Below are 23,355 nucleotides of genomic sequence, written 5' to 3' on the forward strand. Positions count from 1 at the left end.
CAAAATAATTAACATAAAATAACAAACAAATAAACTTATAAGCAAACAAATAAACAATATAATTAATAAAACAATAAAATAAATAAATAAATTAACAACAAACTTATAAACAAATAAACTAATATAAACAAACAAAATACAAAGAAATAAGCAAAGTGATTAACAAAATATAAAGAAACAAGCAAACAAACAAATAAATTAACAAACTTATAAACAAACTAATTTAAACAAATAAAAATCAAACAAATAGGCCTAAAGAAACTAAAATATATATATATACAAATTAAAATTAATAAACAATAACAAACAAATAAATCAATTGCCCATGTGGTAGTTCGTGCACTGTACGGGTCACTCGTACTGTATTATACTGCACAGAATACCTAGAACGCTAGTATATACGTCATTTAATGAATTATTCATAGGTCGGGCCGGCGGTTGGAAATCAGCGATTACCGCTTGTTTGTTTGTTTTTTCATTATTGATAGCCCGTGGTCTAAATTGGCTGACAGGCTGTGTATAGCCAAGTTTGATTGTTGACACAAAATTTCAGAACTGAAGATATGAAAATGCATGTTATCTTTCTTTGCACAAAACTGACAAGAAAGAACAAAGGTTATTTGATAGCAATTAAAACTGCTTTTTAACATTTATGACTTGGACATCAATTGGAAGACTTTTGAGCCAGACAAAGAGAATAGTAGCTACTGGCTGGTGCCGGAAAATAAAGGTGAATTGTGTGAAAGTGCTGTGTGGGCTTAATACATGTTGATGTTGTATACATGTATATGGTGCAAACTGAGAAAAAATAAATACTGGTTCATACATACTCACGATATAACGACGTTTCTGATTGGATTTGGGCCCTTTTTTGCTGGTCATAAATTCCGTTTATGACCAGCACGCAGGGCATAAACAAGCTGCGTCACGCAGCGTTGGAACCCAATTAACACGATCCACGATTTGCTAGTGTTGCGTACATGCGCATGTCACCGCGCCCATCTCACGCGGAGCGCATAAACAGCGATCATGCCCTCAATCCTATGAATGAACCCCTAATTGAATATATGTGATATGCGATGATTGCGATCAAGCAAAATCATTCAGAACTCGGAAATATTAAATTTTCAGTTTCTTATAGGATTAGGATCTATAGCAAGAAGCATGCCATTTACAAAGCTGGATGTTGCAGAAAACCCCCACTGAACAACCAGTAATTCTAAAGAGTTTCCAAAACAACAGGAAACAAAACCTTTGTTTGGCTATTTTATATATGTCTTAAAATCAATATTTCCGAGTTCTGACTGATTTTGCTTGATCACATCACATATTAGTCAGGTTGAATCAAATGTGTAGGTCGATGTGTGTCATGTTCATGTGTTTGTGTGTTGCTTGTGGAGGTACTATAATTTTAATTAGTACAGTACTAAATAATGTGTCCGGCCCAAACTTTGATTCAAAGTATGTGTTCTGGTGTAACATGTTGTGCCAAAAATGCATGCTAATTCAGTTCAGGCCTTTTTTAAAGCAATGAATATAATAATGTAAAAATGATGCACCAAAATGGCTTTAGTGTATGGACCTTCATTTTGAAAAATGTTTCCAACTTCCGAGGCACCTCCTACGTAGTTGATAAACAAGTGGCCAGTTTTGCTTCTGCTTTCGACATTTGCCAATTTATGTTTAATACAATTTATAGGCCTACAATAATACAAAAAAACTTGTCCACGAAAGGCTTCACGTACCATCATTTTGCAAATCGCTTCAATTAGGTCTTATTTGCAAAAGTTTCTTTCTTCTGAGGGGATCACATCCCTCCTCACACTGCCCTCGCGCGCGGCCATTTCATTATTTTTTCTAAAATTGCTCCCCCCAACTGCTATCCACCACTGGCTTAATCTCTCACACAGGGAGCGTACATGAATTTATGCACTTCGCAGGGGGTGTCTGGATAATGGAAAGTTTGCAAAATGAATGTATCTACTTGAAGCGATTTGGTGGACCAATCTTTAATCTTTAATTTTGTAGAAAATTTTGTAGCGTACGTTTTGATGAGGGAGGAAACTTGCATTTGTGAACCCTTTACAAGTTGGAGGGGATATGCTGATCATATTTTATCCATAAATATTTTGACAGAAGCAACCATATTTCACACATGGAACCATGGCCGCCATCTATGCTGCACCTACTACTACACTCACAGATGAGAAGGTCCAAATCAAACTTTCTGGATTTGACCCAGGATCAAAGGTTACTGTGAGGTCATATCTGCCAGATCCAGGACTACATTTTGAAGCACATGGACATTTTGTGGTGGATAGTAATGGGGAGGTTTCAATGGAGCAGAATCCCTCGCTTGGTGGAACTTATACAGGTGTGTTTTTATGCAAGCAGGATGAGGTGCACCGCTCAGTCTGACATGCTGCTAGTCCGAATCTGAAAACCTTTTTTCAGCTCGACACACCGCTAGTCCAAATCCGAAAAACACTGCGCTAGTCCAAATCTGGAAAACACATACTTTTTCAGTCCGACACTACACAAGTCCGACATTGAAAACCAAGCGCTAGTCCGAAACTGAAAACCACAACACTAGTCCGAATCTGAAAACACTGCGCTAGTCCGAATACCATACTAGCGCAGTGTTTCCCTAATTCAGATTCGGACTAGCGCAGTGTTTTGCAAATTCGGACTAGCGCAGTGGTTTTCAGTTTCGGACTTGCGCAGTGGTTTTCATTTTCGGACTAGTGGCGTGTCGGACTGGCAGAGTGTATTTTAGATTCCGACTAGCGGCATGTCGGACTGGTACAGTGTATTTCAGATTCGGACTAGAGAGAAGTCACGGTTGAATGGACCAAAACGGTCTTTTCTTTACAAGTTGGAGGGGATATGCTGATCATATTTAATCCATAAATATTTTGGCAGAAGCAACAATATTTCACACATGGAACCATGAATCTGGAAAACACTTTTTCAGTCCGACACTGCACAAGTCCAACATTGAAAACCAAGTGCTAGTCCGAAACTGAAAACCACAACGCTAGTCCGAATCTGAAAAACACTGCGCTAGTCCGAATCTGAAAAACACTATGCTAGTCTGAATATCATACTTGCGCAGTGTTTCCCTAATTCAGATTCGGACTAGTGCAGTGTTTTTCAAATTCGGACTAGCGCAATGGTTTTCAGTTTAGCGCAGTGTTTTTTAGATTTGGACTAACGCAGTGTCGGACTGAAGGATTGTTTTCCAGATTCAAACTAGCCCAGTGGTTTTCAGTTTCGGACTTGCACATTGGTTTTCATTTTCGGACTATTGGCGTGTCGGACTGGCAGAGTGTATTTTAGATTCGGACTAGCGGCGTGTCGGACTGGTGCAGTGTATTTCAGATTCTGATAGATTAAACTAGAGTCAGCAATTCTTGCAAAGATTCTAACAAATTTGTATTCCCTGACCCCTATGTATTTCACATGATGCTGTCAAAGTGGATTATATAACTACCAAAGCAATAGGTGAAAACCATTTAAAATATACCACACTAGTGCACTGGTACTTTCACGCAGAACCTCTGCAATGAACCATATCATGCTGATCACCCGCACCAGCAAGATTAGTATCTTTGAAAAAACCGGTGTATTACATACACAGGTAATGATTGCAACCTGCTTGTAGTGCAGCACGATATATTCAAAATTGTTTTCACCTATTGCTATGGTAGTTAATCTGATTATTACATCACTTCACCAGCGTATACATACCTATTTTCCTTTTCATTGTCGTTCACAGATGTAGAGCCAATGGGTCTATTTTGGAGTATGACACAATCACCTGGACAGAAACTTGGATTACGATACGCCAAAAAAGATGTCACTATACCTATGCAAATAACACTTTCAGTACATAAAGGACATTTAGATATATCAGCATTACAAACTGATGCACCTGTAGCTAAAACACAGATTCAGAAGACATATATGAGGCCTGGCGTTGAAATAATTAAAGTGCGATCTGGAAAAGTGAGAGGAAAAGTATTCAAACCTAAAGGTACGGATTCCAGCTTAGGCCAAGTAAATTAAATAACATAGTATTTCAGCATCATGAAATTCCTTAGGGCCAAGTACCCACTACCCAGCCCCAGAAAAAAAATCTTACGCCACAAAATAAATTGTGCCAGACATTTAATGTGGGTCAAATTTTGCAAATCCAATTAGTGCAGAAGCGTGATTTATTAATATATGAAAACAAAAATTAAGCATAGACAAGTCAATGAGTTATTCACTACATGTATATATAAAGCCATCTTAATTAAATCCTGTGTCTCAAAGCTGCCACGTGCATTAGTAAAATCATGCGCGTAGAACTCTTTGAAAATCAAGAAATTCATTTTTTTTTATTATTTTATTTTTTTTAAACAAAAAGGCGAAAATAAAACTCAAAATTCGTATTTGATTTCAAATTTTGGACATGAAAACAATAAAAGAGAAGAAAAATAGTTTGTAGCAGTGATTTTTTTGTCTCATATTCCAACATTTGCAACATTGGATATTTTATGCACAAAATGCTTGTCCGAAATCCTGTACCGACACATAAAAAAAAATTTAAAAAACGGTAAAAAACACTGCATTCCGCATTCAATTTATCACAAGCTTTGAGACACAGAATTTAATTAAGATGGCCTAATAAGATTCTACCAAAAAAAACTCCTATTTGCCCTTTAAAGGAAAGTGATTCTAGCTCAAATACTGTTTACCATTGTTTTGGGTGTTTGTGCAGTGTTTTGTCTGTGGGGGTGCGTGTGTGTGTGTTTTTAATTTACTTTTTAAATTCTTAATTGGAATATTTATACAGGGCCTGGACCCTTTAAAGGGGTGATAGACCTGTTTGGCTCATCAGGTGGACTCGCAGAATTCCGCGCTGCATTGTTAGCATCTAGAGGTTTTGCTGCATATGCTTTACCATACTTCAGATATGAGGATTTACCAACTACTTTTGAGAGACTAGAACTTGACTATTTTGAGGTGAGTTTGTTTCTCAAGTAAGACCAAGTAAAAGAGTTCATGATTGCAGATTTTTCTTTTAAAAAAAATGGAGGAAGATCGAGGGCCTGTCCCAAGATGGCTATATCAGTAGCTTTTAGATTTAAAATGATGACATCTTAATATAAAATTTAAAAAAGGGGCCAGGGGCACGTACCCCAGTATTTGCAAAAGGTCGGGGAAATGCACCCATTCGGGGAAAATCGGGAAATAGCTATTACGGCAATAAGCGAGCCAAAATTTTAGAACAGTCAGGGGAATCGAGACCCATTCCCTCGACTTTTGAAAACCTGTGCATGCTATTGAAAATATTGGGAAATGAAATTGATTCATCAGATGTTGCAAAGATTCTGGGATAAAATATAGACTGGGGCATGATAATTTGAAAAGAAAGAAAAAGAATTAAAAAGATACTGCTTCAAAAAAGGATGCAGATCAACAACAGGCTTACTTTTAATTGGCCTATTAAAGGCAACAGGTCCAGAATGATGTTTAAGGGTAGACGAGGTATTGTTGGTCGAAGCAGCCAAAAAAATAGATTTTCATTATCTTAAGGGAAGGGGTATGAGCGTTTGGACAGTATTTATTGTGGGACATTAGAGCACATCAGACATATCGAATTGCATTCTGAATACGAAGAATGTCCTTCTGATATCAAATAATTTTGATTTTTTGAAATTCGCAATGTAATACACATTTTATGGCAAATCATTAAAATTGATATTTTTGATATTTAACAGTACTTGAAGTAAATTTTATAAATCTGATGATTTATACTTAAAGTGTATGTAGGTGGGATGAAAAGCCGACGATCAATTGAAAATTTTGACCTTTCGTATTGAAGATATGGATTTTTTTTCCAAAACACACAAAAAAAAATAGGTCTTTTGGGGAAAAATCCATATCTTATAAAAGGTCAAAATTTTCAATTGATCGTCGGCTTTTCCTCCCAGTTACATACACTTTAAGAATATATCATTAGATTTCTAAAATTTATTTTCGAGGACTGTGATATATCAAAATTTGAAAAATATCAAATTTTAATAATTTGTCATAAAATTTGTATTATATCGTGAATTTCAAAAATGAAAATTATTTGATATCAGAAAGACATGCTTCAGTATTCAGAATGCAATTCGACACGTCTGAGGTGCTCTCATGTCCCACAAAAAAATACTGTCTAAACGCCATAAACGCTCATTCTAGATCCCTTAATCAATATATTATTGAAAAATAACACTTTGATACATTTGCAATGGGTCATTCTACAAATTATATACTCTGAAACTTGCTTGATTTATTGTTTTTAATGAGTTCTTTACATTTTACAAAACTGCTGTTGTTTCAGCCCTCTTTATAACATACTTCAAGAACCACTGGATCTATAAAACTATATCTGTGATGTTTTAATTCTTCTACACACTTGATCGCTATGAAATGATCAATGCAATTTTTGCCAAAGCTCACTACCATTCACAAGATGCTGAGAACAGTTTAAAATAGTTGCTAACCTTAAACTACACCACCATCTTAGACATCAATACCAACAATCTGCTGATACAGCTTCATAATATGCATTTTTTTGTTCCATGACACAGGAGGCCAGCCAGGAGGTACGTGTATGTGGAGTAACATAATGGAACACAATATCTTAACTCTCTTCACGCTGGTGTCGACTGCAGGCGACATGTTTCAAAATTTTTTAAAAATTCAAAAATTTCAGAAATGTAAATTTTCATGACCATATTTGGAATCAGCATGAAAAATGCATTAAAATGAGTACAAACAAGCCTAGTATTGATTCAGTAGTTGTTAAGATAGCTCTTGATATTTTGAGAAAATATTTCAAAACTTCAACTTTTTCCGTTGAAGCGCATGGCTAGCATGCAGAGCATTAACCCTAACTGAACACAAGGGGAAAAACCCTGGTAAATAACCAAGTCTCACAAAATCTCACTAAATGTCCATCTGCAAAGCCTGTTAATAACTAAATCTCACTAAATCTCATTAAAAAAGTGGAATGAGATTTTGTGAGATGTGGAAATGTATGTTGAAATAACATGTAATTTATTAATGCATGTTATTAACGAATCTCACTAAATCTTATTTGTACTGATTTTAAACATGTTAACTGAATCTCACTAAATCTCACTCAAACTTTAATTCATACAAAACTAATTCTCACAAAATCTCACTACAAAAAAATGCACAAAAGTAAAGTCATAACTGAATCTCACTAAATCTCATTTTTTTTAAATTTCTCAAAAACTAAATCTCACAAAATCTTACTTTGTAAAAAATAGGTGGTATTTGGTTTTTTATATATGTTGTAACAAATTAGCTGTGGTAATTAAAATTTTAAAGCCTATCGATCTTTTCAATCTTATTTTCAAGTGTGGTGTTTTGTGGTATTTCAATCATGTACCATAATATCTTGCTGTTAAGCTGCAGCAAAAGGGCAGAGACTGACATAATCATTAACCAATCCTAGTGGTCACTGACAACTACAAATCAACTATAGACTTCACATTTTAGTTTTAGTTTCATTATCTATTATACTATTGACCAAAACAAAAGTCATGCTCTTTGTTTTATTTATCTGTAACTCATTTTGTTAATTATTTTGGGCTCAGCATGAGAGTGTTGTGACAGGAGTACTTTAACCACAAATTTTATTTGTTTGTTATGAATAAAGGCCATTATTTTATTTTTTAGCTATTTATTTGTTTTGAATATAGCTAATAGCCCTGTATTTTATTGTCATGAACATAGGCGTACATTTTGTTTGGGATCATTGAATATGTAGGACTGTAACATTGATTTAGTTTGGGGTTGAGTGTATGTAGGACCATAGCATTTTTGTTGTTGAAGTGATGGCTCAGATATTTACAATGCAAGCAGACTAGCGCTGTATAGCTTGCAAGGTGGGAAATTTCCCTATCATCATTGCCATCCCCCACCCACCCCCCCATTCAGAAACAATATTGCCGCAAGTCAAAGTAATTTGAATAGGGAACATCACTATGAATTTATAGCCTAGGTTGGCTGAAAAGCCAGGTTTCACTTTTGCACAAACATTTATAATTTAGACATTCAAGATACATGTACATCGAGGCTGAAAAGCCACAGATGCAAGTATCTCATGCCGTTAGGCTGAAAAACCATAGGCATAAAGCTCCCTAAAATTGCATAAATTTATATTAGAAAAACCAAGGCTGAAAAGCCATGCAAAATTTCATACCAAAGAAATTTGATTTAAGCTGAAAAGCCAGGCAACATGTTTCTGAATTTTAAAATGGCTCAGAGTTACTCGGTGACTATATCTGGGTTTGGCATCGATCATAGACATTGGCCAAACCACTCTGTCATTCGGTATATCTCATCCTTGCCATTTTTTTGATGATGCAAAGAAATGCTTGTTCAGCTCAAAAGCTGGAAAAAATAATCAAAAAAATAAAACAGAATAGGCTGAAAAGCAACCACCCCATACTTCCATGGCCTAAAAATTAAGAATCGGCTGTGTAAAACCTACAAGCTATTTCTTTGCAATATTTTTACATATAAAATATTTTAATTTTTCACATATACCCCTAAAATTTATAAAATATTTCATCTTTTCACATATCCCCAAAAAAAAAAAAAAAAAATTGTGGCTCAGACCAGTCAGTCATCGCCATTGCCAAAATTGGTCCAGTTATCAATTGGGTCTGGCATCGATCGTAACATGGGCCAAGACCCATCAAACTGGTGGGGTGGTGGTTTTAAGTAACGGGCCCGTGGAAGTAGGCGGGCCCGGTTGAAGATCCATCTGAAGCAGGTCCATCTGGGTGGGTGCACGGATCTAGTTGGCAGCATTAGGGCGTCTCGCACCGTGGTAGCTGGCAAAGCATTCCGGATTCTTGCGCAGACGACAGAAGTGGGCCCCGCACGCTCGGCATCCCCACTTGGTGACTATTGGTTTGCCACGACGTCCAGCGCAGACCCTTCCTGCCGCCTTGCAAGCGACGCAAGAAATGCCCCATTCCTTCTTGCCCTTCAGCAACTCCAGGCGGTGGATTGGTCCGTTGTGCGCAGGCACTGGTCTCGCCCTCATATTTTGCCGGCTGCTGTAGTGCCTTCTGGTATGGTCTTGACCGTAGGCGTAGCCGTCTATGAGACCTTCAACGCCCTCGTGGATGAAGTCTTGCTGCCGCATAGCTTTCCTCCGTCCATACGAGTGACAGATGTAAGAATTCACTCTGCAGATGTCGAGCAGGAAATAGACCAGTTGCTTCCACCAGATGTTGGACTTCCGGCTGCATGTATGATATGCACGGAGCTGGTCGTTGTGGTCGACTCCACCCATGTTGGCAATGTAATCTAGCACCTGCTTGGGCGGCAACCTGGTGCTTCTCCTTTGGAAGGATGCCATCCAAGGAGAAGGTCCTCAGGACGACGTCCTCTGGACGGTTTCGCCATGCTTGGTGACCAGTCGAGAAGACGTGCATTGGACGGCTGTCGTTCCACATGGTGTAGGACAGGTGGTGTTGTTTCCTGAAATACATTGTGCCACGACGCGGCTTATTGAAATTTCGCATGTGCACCGCTCTGCGTCTAGAACCGTTCTTCTTGTCGCCGAGGTTAAACTGCGCCGGAAGTCCTTTTCTGGTCTTCATAATAGCGCCCGTCATATAGGTCCGTCTCCGCAGCAACTTCTTTGCCAGATTAACACCTGTGTAATACGAGTCCATAAAAACATGGTGACATTTGTTAAACACTGGACGTATCAGGTCTTTACTGATTTTATAGACCGTGGTGGTATATCTGGGATGAGCGTTGAAGTTTGCCATGTAATGTGTTGCAGAGTCGCAGAGAGAGCGTACACCTTGAAACCCGCACGGATTGGTTTACTTGGCATAAAGAACTTTTTGTGAATGCTTTGAAGCCTTTGTATCGAATCATGGCTTCATCAATGGCGATGTTTCTACCCAGGTTAAAGTTGTCCCCACAGCGTTTCAGAACCTCTTCCCAGACGGGCAGCACTTTGTATAGAGGGTGTCGCTTGGTATGGTGGAAGTAATGTTGCTTGTCTTCAGGAGTTACCCTCGCCCAATTGTCAGCATCTTCGTCTGGATTCCTACATGTGAGAAACTTGAGAGGCGAAGGTACCGCTTCCGGGTCATCACTATAGAGATCAGTTCGTTTCTGAGACCCGTCTTGTAGACCAATAGTCATAAATGCTCTTGAGTGGTACGAGCCCCATCATTAGTGTGATTCCGAAGAAAGCTCTAATCTCTGCCAACGTTGTCCTTGGTTCATTGGCACTTCTGAGGGCCTGGTTGGTCCAATTGACTATTGACTGCATTATGGCCAATGGAAAAAATTTCAAAAAATGATCCATTGGGCTCATGCCTGTTGCATTGTAGGTGGGCCCATTCCCAGCTCCCTCAAATTGGCGAACCCGGTGCGGCTTGCCACGCTTCTTCCATCCATGCCGGTCGGGCACCTCGTCATGGTCGGAGTCCGAGTACGATGAGGGGTCGTCTTCTAGCGGCCATGAGTCCAAATGGCGGATAGGTCTTTGTCGCCGGCGTTGAGGTGGCAACACCATCTCCTCATCCGAACTATCTGAACTCTCCCTCTCTTCATCTTCAAATTCAGACCCCACGTCATCTTCACCGTCATCTTCACCGTCACCTTCGCCTTCACTGCCATCTGATGGGTTGGTACTACTGTCTCCAGACCCAGATCCCTCATCACTACTACTACCTGTGTTTGATACAAAACAATAAATTTGGGAACATTCAGTTACATATTGAAGCTACTTCAAATTTCTATGTTTTCATTCTGAATAAGTCAAACATTTTTGCTTGACAAATCCATTGAAAAAGTACTCACTACTTTAGCTTTCGCTATCTGGGCTGACGGCTTGAATACAAGTGACAAGTGAAATGCATCTATTTACTGTTTTCATTCTGAAGCTTAGAAGTTTTCCCCTCAAAAATGATATTTGTAAACAATTGGTTGACTTGACTGACCATCTAATTTGTTTAAAACAGTTTTTAAAAAGACTTTGACTTTGACTTCAGGAGAAGGTTAAAATGTGCCAACAAATATAAAGTTTTGAGTACGGTAGTATATATATATATATATAGGCCTCTGGGAAATCTCATTTTTTGTCTAAGATATAAACGCTGAACCCACCATCATCACTGCCACTGGGGTCATCATCATCATCGTCATTGTCGTCATCATCATCACTGGGATCAGGTTCACTACCATCATCGTCACCGTTGGGGTCATCATTGTCAGGATCATCATCGTCATTGCCAGGTTCACTACCATCATCGTCACCATTGGGGTCATCATCGTCATCATCATCGTCATCATCATCGTCATCGTTGGGATCATTGCCAGGGTCATTACCAGGGTCATTACCACCACCATTGCCATCAGACACATCCATATCAGCACCATCATCATCTCCAGCAGCAACACCACCTGAGTGTGATAGAATAAGTAACATTAGCAAATATTCAGAGTTGCCAACATATTTTATAATTTTTTTTATAATTATTACCATTTGGTATAATGTTACTACATGTACATACTATATTTTAAAATTCATGTCCATTCAGTTGCAAACAAAAACTTATGATTGCTAAAAATAAAAGTTTACATTTTACAATTTGTTCATGCTTGAATCTCACAGTAGTTTACTTGGTGTAAACAGGGATGTGTAAACAACTGGATGACTGAACTTGCTAATTGGTAAACAATTGGTTCAAAGTCCAATGGTCCTAGGATCAAACTTCCTTTAGATAGAAAGGGAGGAGAGTGGGGTAATAGGAAATCTTAGGCAAAATAGTTACTGGATGACTGAACTTGCTAATTGGTAAACAATTGGTTCAAAGTCCAATGGTCCTAGGATCAAACTTACTTCAGATAGAAAGGGAGGGGAGTGGGGTAATAGGAAATCTTAGGCAAAATAGTTACTGGATGACTGAACTTGCTAATTGGTAAACAATTGGTTCAAAGTCCAATGGTCCTAGGATCAAACTTACTTCAGATGGAAAGGGAGGGAGTGGGGTAGGAAATCTTGGGCAAAATAGTTGTTTGGTTATTAACATGTAACAAAAATATATCAATTGCACAAATATTTCCATATAGTGGTAACATTTTATGATCCTTTCATGTCTTATAGAAGATTCAAATTCAACTATTATTGTATCTGAAAATATAATCTTTTGTGTCTAAAAATTCAGTAAATGTTTTCATCTCAGTAGGCAATAAATTTTGGCCACACTCACCATCATCACTGCTGTACTTAGAGTCGTACTCATATGGATCTGATGAAGTGGATATCGCGTCCAAATATTCTTGGTCAGGTTGAGCAACATGCTTATCCTTCTTCAATGCCTCAACGTACTCATTCAGATTTAATCCTCCTCCTTGTCCTCCGTTATCACGACTACCTCCGGCTCCATCTCCTCTTCTATTACCTCCTCCACCACTAGCTTTACGTCTTCCTCTTGCCATATCCTGCATGAAAGTATCACCCTCTGCAGCTCTCAGGTCAGCCTGCAGTGATAGCAGCCTTCTCCTAGACATATCTTTGGATATTCCACTATTTTGTAGGGTGAACTTTTTCACTTCAAACACTGTTCAAACAAAACTGTTCAAACAAGACTTGGAAAAGATAGCTCTTAACCGTGTGGTCTCTCAATGAAGAAAGGGAAGAGGCACAGAATGTTGGCCTTTTTATACCCTTCTGTTGCTTGGAAAATTTGAATAATTTTCCGCTTTTTAGTCATATGTCAAAAAAGCGAATCAGATTGTTTAATTTTCCGCTCTATGTTGCATAACATCATGTGACGTTTGAAATCTAAATAATTTTCCGCTGTTTAGGCACATGACATCATCAAATTTAAATAATTTCCCGCTGTTTAGTTAAATGACAAAAAAAGCCAATCAGATTTTTAATTTTCCGCTCTATGTCAACATGACGTCATGTGATGTTTAAAATCTTAATAATTTTCCGCTTTTTAATCATATGTCAAAAAGTGAATCGGATTGTTTAATTTTCGCTCCAAGTTGCATGACATCATGTGATGTTTAAAATCTAAATAATTTTCCGCTGTTTAGGCACATGTCAAAAAAAGCCAATCAGATTGTGTAATGTTCCGTTTTAAGTCACATGAGATCATAAAATTTAAATAATTTTCCCGCTCTAAGTCACATGATGTCATGTGATGTTTAAAATCTAAATAATTTTCCCACTGTTTAGTCACATGTCAAAAAAAGCCAATTTATTGTGTAATTTCCCCGCTCTTTTTAGTAGAGCTAATTCAACTTTGAAAATAAAAAATATAACATTTCCTAGTTAACGAATCACTTTCTTTGCTATTATGTAATATGATCATCCAAATTTGGCATATGGCGGGAAAATTGTCCAATAGATTTGCAGGATACACCATGTGACTTGAAAATATACCTATGGCGGAACGGTCTTTTTATTTTGTACTTCATTTTGTAACATTTTCTAGAAACACATCAATTTTTTATTGTTAATTATGTAATATGATTATCCAAATTTGGCATATGGCGGGAAAATTGTCCAATAGAATTGCAGAATACATCATGTGACTCGAAAATGTGCATATGGCGGGAAGAAAATGCCTATATATAATGGAATGGATAGAACCAAATCATTTCAACCAAATCATTTCAACATGTCATCCTCAGACAGCGAGGAGATGGACATGGAAATGTATTCTCTTCCCCAGAGATTGCAGATCCCGGCAAAGTGCCTGCAGCCCATCCCAGCCATGTTTTCCGAAAAATACCGGAAAAGGGTATATATGGCCAGACTAGGGAACGGAGGTGTGGGTTCTGCAAATCTCTGGGCAAATATAGAGTTTCTGTACATGGTTGCGTACCATGTAGACTCTACTTATGTAGGCGACACCACAAGTCGTGGCATGAGTATTTGAGAAAGATGGAGGGTTATTAGTATTAGTTTTGTTTAGTTTCTGTTTTTGAAAAAGCTAAAAAAAAAAAAATACAAAAAAAGTACAAAAAACAAAAAAAAACAAAAAAAAAAAAAAAAAACAAAAACCCACCCCCCTTCAGCCTTTTGAATTTAAGAGCTTAGGATTTTAGTATCTTTGCTCTCAAGCCACGTAGGCTGACAGTAAAAATGTTTACTCTACAATGGAGCAGTTAGATTATAATTGTCTCCCTTTAGTGGTAAACAAACATAAAATAATTGAGCTTAAGGTTTTTCATTATTACTACAAGAAAACAAACAAACAAATATATAACATGAGAAAGTCCTGCAGCTTATTTCACTGACATTACAGTACATACTTATCTATAACTAGTTGTGGCGTGGTTTAACAGCTAGACATTACAGTAGAATATCGATGACCCTAGTTGCGCTGTGGTTTATCGGCGACACATTACAGTAGAACATATATGACCCAAGTTGCGCTGTGGCTTATCAGCTAGACAATACAGTATAATATATGACCCTAGTTGAGCTGTGGCTTATCAACTAGACATTACAGTAGAACATATATGACCCCAAGTTGCGTTGTAGCTTATCAGCTAGACAATAACAGTATAATATATATGACCCTAGTTGCGCTGTGATTTATCAGCGACACATTACAGTAGAACATAGGCTATACGACCCAAGTTGTGCTGTGGCTTATCAACTAGACAATACAGTGTAATATAAATGACCTAAATGTAGTTGAGCTGTGGTTTATCACCTGGACATTACGGTATAACATAATTATATGACCCATGTTGCGATGTGGCTTATCAGCTAGGCAATACAGTATAATATGATCCGAGTTATACTAGGATTATTATATAAAGGTAGTTGCACATATAATAAGAAATAAGAAAAAATGTACATTACTAAATCTCATAAAATCTCATTGTCTATACTATTGATATCTTTGATAAAACTGAATCTCACAAAATCTCACTCATTCGCTCAGTGTAGACAGCAACTGTATGTACATTACTAAATCTCATAAAATCTCATTGTCTGTACTATTGATATCTTTGATAAAACTGAATCTCACAAAATCTCACTCATTCACTAAGTGTAGACAGCAACTGTATCTCACTAAATCTCACTCCACTTTTTGTACACATAAAACTGTATCTCACTAAATCTCACTGTAGCATAATGGGCAGAAAGTTGAATAATACCAAGTCTCACTAAATCTCATTAAAAAATTGCAAAGTACAGAATGCTTGATCTCACTAAATCTCACTTTTCCAAAATAATGAGAGTAAGTGAGATTCGGTTCAGGATGACACAGGAGGCCACGGATTGGCTTCAAAGCCAATCTTTTGTACAGCCAGGAAGCATCATGTGGAGTACCACAATAGAACACAATATCATATATGCATTTTTCTGTTTCATGACACAGGAGGCCGTGGATTGGCTTCAAAGCCAATCTTTTGTACAGCCAGGAGGTATAGGTGTGTGTGGTGTATCATATGGAGCAGAGATAGCGGCTCTCATGTCAACAAATTTTCCTGAAAAAGTAAGTTACAACCGTTTTAACAGTTAGCTTCAACTATATTTATAAATACATATTTATAAATAGGCACAAGACCTGTGGGTGCCACCATACCAAGACCATGTGTTACCAAATCCTTACATGATTGGCCATTATGCAGACAAGGATAGGAACTTTTTAGACATCATTTGCAAGGTGGATTTCAGGTCTATTACAACAAGTGTTCATGGCCAAATATGAAAAATTTCTCAGTTTAGAGAGCACTATTCCAATTGGCGATCGTTAGAGTGTTGGACAGAAAATGTGATTTCTCACAGAAAGCGAACCAAATTTGAAACAAAATTGTCCATTTAACCTCATGTAGCTTCAAAAATTGAATCTTATGGTAAATAAATATCTCACCTTCATATCATGTATATTATAGGTATAGTGTTTAATTTAAGGTTTCATAGTTTTAAAAAAAGTGATACCTTTAAATAAGTCATAAAGTCAAACACAGTTTTCATGGCCAACTGATTGAAACAATTTATTTTATTTGTTCTTTTGTTTTTCAGATAAGTGCATGTGTTAGTATCTCAGGTAGCTGTGTACATACAACAATACCAATGTCATATAAGGGAAGAGACATTCCGTATTTGGGGTAAGTCTAACAGTACCAATGTCATATTTGGGAAAAGACATTCCGTATTTGGGGTAAGTCTAACAATACCAATGTCATATATGGGAAAAGACATTCCATATTTGGGGTAAGTCTAACAGTTCCAATGTCATATATTGGAAAAGACATTCCATATTTGGGGTAAATTTCAGCAGGCTACAATATCAGAAAAAAATGTGTTCCCATGTTCTTCTTACCATAGTGCGCGGTTATATGAGTCACTCGAAACTAAGAATTATAATACTGTTGCTTTGATCAATGTTTATCTTTCGCCTATCACCTCTTTCCCCACCAATCAATGTTGGGATACAATGTAGTGAAGACGAGCACATTGTACATTACAATATTTTCATGCACTCTTAGATAGCGAGAACCAATCAGAGCAAGAATTAGAAAAATCCAAACCATGCATTGATTGTGTGTAATGTGCATCCGGGTACTATGCGCAGTGCTTTCGTTCGTGTCGTGTAGGCCTGATTCATTTTTGGGCAGGTTGATGCATTTATAGTTGGTTCTATTTTCCAATATTTTTAGTGATAATTTTGTTATAAAAACAGCAAAAGTCAGTCATGTGGTTTTTTTCCACATGTATGAAATATAGTCTGGTATATACAGGAAGTTAATGATGACCCCCCCCCCCCCACAGGACTCTACCAAACCAACTTTTTTAGCTTCCTTTTATGGTCCTACAACACATTCAAGATATTAACAAAAAATACTTCCTGGCACTCCGGCCATATTCAAGGTTAAAGGTCAACACAGTGGTCAAATTTCAGAGTTGCTCAAATCTGATTAACAAGCACACCAAATCTTTTCTCTCAGAAAAAGTATAGCTTGACCTACCTGCGACATACCGTCCTTGAGTTATAAGCAAAACGGTCAAATTTTTGGGAGTGATCAGTTTTTTTGGCCACATGCTCCGATTTCAACAAAAATTGGTCTTAAGTTGCTTGTCATGTCCTGAATCTCATCTCCTGATATGTTTTGATTAGGCCCGTTCTTGAAAGCGAATTCACTGCTTGCCATGCAGCGCACATGAATTGTATTAAATTCAATTACGACACAATTCTGGTCAAGTTCAGTAATACAAATATTTATTATTTTGCTCCTTTTCCTTACAATATTTGTCAAATTTTATGTCATTAAATGAAAGAGCACACTTAAATTGTCCATATACTAGCTTCATTTCAGTGAGCAATGGCCAATTTTTTTTAAATTTGCAAATCTTATGCAAAAAGTTACTATTTTCGTATGTTTTGTCATATGGTTGTAAATTCAATGAACTATGACTTTGCTAAAGAAAGCGTACAAATTGATATGTTTGTGATTTTGCTTTCAGGGTAGACTTCTTCCGAATAAATACCATAAAAGTAGGTGATGTACCTGTCATAAATATGTATGAAGCGTGTGACCCATTAGAAACAGCCCCAGCGGATTCTATAATTGAGGTAAGTCAGGGTGTGTGTGAGCGGCATGGGATCACACCGGGGGGGGTCACTCTCACACAAAAGTGCCTCCCACCCACGTCCGAACACCTCTGAAATGCACCCTTAATGACGAATTCTCACGTAACCAAATTGCACCCCTTAATGGCGAAACACATGCAAAATCTTACCCTAAATGGCGTAGCACATGCAAAAACCATACCCTAAATGGCGTCAACTGAGAAATATCTATATTGATACCCTAAGTGGCGTAAACAGGGAAATGAGCTAATTTGATACCCAAGGTGTCTTTTTGATGTTGCAGACATATAGATACTGAAGAAAACATGCACGAAAGTAACAAGAATCAATTAAAAAGTGGTGATTTTTATCAAATTAGTGCAAACTCACTCAAACAATAATATAACTAACCCTAAACATCTAAGGATTTGGCTGAAAAAGGGCCCCTAAATGGCGATGCCTTCTGAAAAAGGACCCCTTTTTCAAAAAGACGTCGACGACGCTGTGTGGTGAAAACATACCCTTTTAGACGTTTTTCTTGGACACAGGTGCGTAGCAAGTCAAGTAGTGAGTGACCCCCCCCCCCCTGATCATACCAGAAAATACAGTTCATTGGTTTAGGTCCAAAATGCTGCTTACATTAGACCCAGTTTTAACCACTGTTTATCAGTGGGAGTTGGTAGCCTAATGGATAGAGTGTCCGTCTAGAGATTGGAAGGTTGTGGGTTCAAATCTGATGCTGGCACATTCCCTTGCTTTTTTTTTCAAGTTGGGTCGTGTGCCAGTCGGGATTTGTGTTTATTTGTTTTCTTGTTTAATTGTAACATTTTGGGTTGGTAAACTGTCCTTTCTTTCTTATTAATTATATTCAGTTTTCTCTTGTAGCAAGCGATTGTTCCCATTGTGTTTATTTGTTATTGTGCAGAATGTGTATCCCCATTACCTACTTAAAATGTGGAAAAAACATCAGGCTGACCCTGATGGCTGTCACATGAAAGTGGACCAAAATGACATGGCCTAATAGAAGCTCAAGGTGACCATAATGCCTGCAAGGGTGTTTTCTTTAAATTGACATATCAGTGATGGGAAATGATGCAGAAATAACGAAACTTAACTGATAGAAAGTGCAGATTCAAAAGTTGCACCCTTATTGGTTTGTACACATGACAATAACATTATATACATTGTTCAATCATGATACCACAGACAATGGGGCTTGCTATGGTAAATGTATGATCATTTGTATCTAAGGCTTTAGAAAAGTCTAGGAATATATCAATGGTTTTTCCAATTCTGTGAGGTAAGATATAATGGTAATAAATGTATCAAAATGTTCATTCGGAAATACACCATTTCTTATGTACTCTAAATGTTTCTTTTATTTCAGTTGGAGAAAGCCCAACATCTGCTATTCTTTGTGGGGTTGGATGATCAGAACTGGCCTGCGCCAGTCTTTATAGATGGAGCCGAGAGGCGATTGAAAGCACTGGGGTGTAACAATTATGAAATAGTGAGATATCCAGGATGTGGACATTTAATTGAGCCACCCTATGCACCTGTTACTTTGGTGTCATATTACAAACTAGCTGGTGAGTGTTAGAAGTACAAGCTATTAACCCCCCCCCCCTCCGCTGGTCAAGGGGTACACCTTTGTTTCATAACCAAAGATATAGGACATTTTTTTGTTTTTTTGGGTCGGCGTGTGGTGGAATATAAAGGTCATATTCTTTTACAGGCTCGTCATCTGTATAGACGCAGTAAATAGGCAAGAAATTTGAGGTCAAGAGTCTTGACTCTGGCAACTAGTGGGGTGGTGGTGTTGTAAATTTCAGGGGGTAGATTCATTTGGAATATGATCCACAAGCTTGGTGTTTGACATGACTCTGTAGCAAGATGTTGCAAAGGCAATGATCTTGTTTTCCACGTCCCTAGTGATTACCCATGACTCCCACCCCCGGGGGGGTACTCAGTACAAATGACCATACGGGGACGTGCCGCAAACATGGGTAGCATTTTCAGCCTTCTGGTATACCAATGACCCCTTTTCAAAGCCTATTTTGGTATATGAATGGGTCCTTTTATCAAAATTTCTCAATTTTTTCGGAAAACAGCCCAATTTTTTTTTTTTTTTGCCAAAATTTTCCCAAAATTTTGGGAAAATTTGTAAAAACTAAGACAATTTTGGGTAAATTTGGCCGAAAATTTTGATTTTTGGTATATCAATGTGTCCAAATTTCTTGAAAAATTGGTATATATATGGGTCTACTTCCAAAATCTCAGCGGCACGTCCCTACCAAAACCAAACTTGAGTACCCCCCCCCCCGGCTCCCACCCATACAGCCCCTTGAGAAGTATTAGCATTTGCTCAAATAGCATTCGATGCCAATTTTGTTGCACAATTGTATGGAGGTCATTTTTTATGAGCCTTTATTGTCTAAAATGAGGCTATAGCACCCTTTCCAGCCCAATCTTCATCTCCATACATAAACTTAACATGTAAAATGAAAAGATCCATTAAAAAAGTACCCCATTTATGTTTGTAATAAAATTTCCACAAAATATTTTTGTATTAATTGTATGTATGGTCTTCTCAAAAATAAAATTTCCATCTGAAATATATGTAGTGCCTTTAGGTAGGACAATCTGAAGCTTGGGTTTTCCATCTTAAAATATGCACAAGGAGGTTGCATAATCATGGGACCAACCTCATGTCATCACTAGACGAAGGAGACCAGCTCTCTGTATTACCTATTTCAAATTTGCATGCTCCCAAGTTGTATGTTGATACACTAGGATCCACAACACGCTCATCTATCAGCCACACTTCTTTAACCCCAATACATTTGCACATTCATTAAATGAACTTTGACAATTTGAGTACAAAAACTCAAATTCTACAACTTGAGGTCAAATTTTGCACTATGATTGTTTATTGAGGTTATTGAACTATGTCATTAGGATGAGGTGATTGTTTGTGATACTGTTATCCTGAACATGACCCAAAAGTGAGACAATTACCCTTTACCCCTTAGGATATCACAGTTGTCAAAACATATTCCAGCTTTACTTCCAACGTAAGTTCAAATATAAAAAATAAAGAAATAATTGTGTGCACACTTATACAATCTATGGTCAAGGATTTATGTCAAATAAAGTCAAATTATCAATTTTTATCAAAAAGTTCAATTATCAGGTTCTGCAGGGGTAAAAGTTAAAGTTGCTCTGATTTTAGCTAAATTTTAAGCAAAATGTTAGTCTGGCTTCAAAATTCAGAAAAAAGGAATACTTTAGTAGTTTGCACTATCTGTGATGCAAAGTTGCCAGCTTGAAGGCTGAAGACACCAAAAAGGGGCAATGACCATTTGACCTCCAGGTCGTTTGACATCTGCAACTTATCACATAACAATGCATCACAATCTCTTTGTTTTGTTCACTTCCACAGATGGTGTCATTGACTGGGGTGGATCACTACGAGAGCATCAACGAGCGCAAGAACACCATTGGCCAAAATTACTTCAATTCCTGGACAAATATGTTGGCTCACAGACAACCAGTCAGTCTCTATTTAGTAAACTATAAATCATATTTTTTTTATTATTTTATCAAATTGATATTTTAATAAGTTGACTTATTGTGCAATGATAAGTGTGAGAGTGCATCAGTGGATGTTACTGTTAGTGGATAATGTAGGGTGTGGGGGGAGAGGGGGTGTGTGTGTGGGGGGAGATTTGGTGTTGTGTATGAGCTAAAATTATATTAAATTTGAATTTTATTATTAATTGTACTTAATATATTTCAATATGCTTTCCAATGTGTACCCACTCAGTCTATACCTGTAATTGATGCACCCTATTTGAAAACCCTCGTGCCCACCATGAGGGTTTTCATTTATGAAAGAGATTTGTGACGTGTCATGTCAAAAACAGACACTTTTGGGCAGGTTATCGGTTTTTACATATCTTAAATAAAGAGATATTTTGCTTCACAACGCCGTTTTCCCCAATGAAATCTGACATTCCTAAACGAAGATATTGAGTTTGTAAGTTATGGTATTACAAAATTGGAAATTGAGATATCGGCCTTTAAAAATATTATTGACAATGTTGAGAGTAGGAATTACCTTGAAAAATGTCTCAAAAATACAAGATGCCAGTTATATTCTGGTCTGAAACTATCAAACAATATTTTACACATTAACAACACCACAAATTCGCAACAAACCCAAATTGTGAAAAAATCACCCCGAGCAGAATTTTGGCTATTTTTCCATTTACGATCCTGCCCAAAAGTGTCTGCTTTTGACATGACACGTCACATTTGAGTTAATTTTCGACTGAAATCAAATCATTTGATTGAAATTCTGTCTTCCGTGCTAGAATAAATAATACTGCTGTGTCAAGCCTGTTTAAAGCCTTAATGTACGATCTTTTTAAATTTTTAGATTTTTCTTTTTTTCTTCTAAAATGATAATATACAATCATTATGAAAGTTCCCAATACATTTTGACGCGAAAAACTTTGGGAATTTGCAAAGAAATAACATCATAATCTTCACCTCTATCACTCGAAACATCTCGCACTATTTGGATTAGGACAGCGAAAAGTGCGGCTTCAGAGTTAGTCTCCTACGCGGCCAGTTTGGTTACGCTACATGTGGAGGGAGCGTAACCAAGCTAGTTTTGTACGAGACTACGGTTTGCGATCGTGGCCGACATAAAGTCATAATGTAAAAAAATTATGACTTTATGTGGGATCAACAGAAAATCGTCCCGTTTTACTACAAATAGGACGAATTTGACAGCTTGCTCATAGATTTAAGTTAGAACATGTGTAAGTATTACAAATATGCCAAAAAATCGGTTTTGAAAAAAATAAAGGTAAATTCTGAAAAAAGATCGTACATTATGACTTTAACCGATGAGTAAACATGGTTTGTGGAAATGAAAACATGACTTTCACCACTAGAAGGTTGCACAGACTCAATCTAGCGGGCACTGAATTGGTTGATTTGGCACCCCCTACAAGGCCCATGGCACATGCATACACTTGCCCCTTAGCTATGCCATTTAGGTGAACACTGCTTGTTTCCTTAACATTTTTAATAAGGGACAAAATAAATAGACGCTGACTCTCTAGGTTATTTGTTTATTTTGTTAAGCACGACTACACAATACAAATTATACATCAAAGAGAATGAGCAAGGAATAAAATAGGTATCTACATGCTAAACATGATTATTTAAAATAGTGTTTTTGCGCATGTTCTTAAATTTTCATGTACATTAATTACTAATGAAAAGCTTATTGCATGAGTTCTTAAATGCAATTGTTGCTTTATGTACAAATCTGAAGAATAAAAAGTTGCATTATTAATCTTACATTAATTTGGCCAATCAGGTTAGATAACAGGTCTGGTGTTATGATTGTCAGACGGTTGAATTATCCAAATAAAACCCCATCTGCCTAAGTTACTTTGTGTACGCTCTCAAAATGTAAACAAGTGCCGTTCTTCTCTGCCAGTAAGTGTAGTGTAGTACTCTGGCCATTAGTTTCCATTTTTAAAATGGTTGTGGTAAAATATAAGGCATCACCTCCAAAGTGGGAGTGCCCCCTCCCCGGGAGCAGGACATCGCAAAGACGCCCTAAAATAGTAACAATGTTGAGTAAATTGGGAACAGAGCAACAAAATGAGTGAAATTGATG

General features: G+C 37.3%; 1 protein-coding gene across 1 annotated transcript; it reads left to right on the forward strand.

Annotated features, from left to right (window-relative positions):
• Positions 1–527: 527 nt before the first annotated feature.
• On the forward strand, positions 528–23,119 carry LOC140146165 (peroxisomal succinyl-coenzyme A thioesterase-like). Its single transcript, XM_072167927.1, has 9 exons — positions 528–730; positions 2,137–2,374; positions 3,779–4,036; positions 4,841–5,010; positions 15,459–15,575; positions 16,106–16,191; positions 17,549–17,657; positions 19,042–19,243; positions 21,097–23,119. The coding sequence occupies exons 1-9, from the start codon at positions 653–655 to the stop codon at positions 21,231–21,233; spliced, it is 1,395 nt and encodes a 464-aa protein (XP_072024028.1). The 5' UTR covers positions 528–652; the 3' UTR covers positions 21,234–23,119.
• The last annotated feature ends 236 nt before the right edge of the window (positions 23,120–23,355 follow it).

Source organism: Amphiura filiformis, chromosome 2, assembly GCF_039555335.1.
Source record: "Amphiura filiformis chromosome 2, Afil_fr2py, whole genome shotgun sequence".
NCBI lineage: Eukaryota > Metazoa > Echinodermata > Ophiuroidea > Amphilepidida > Amphiuridae > Amphiura > Amphiura filiformis.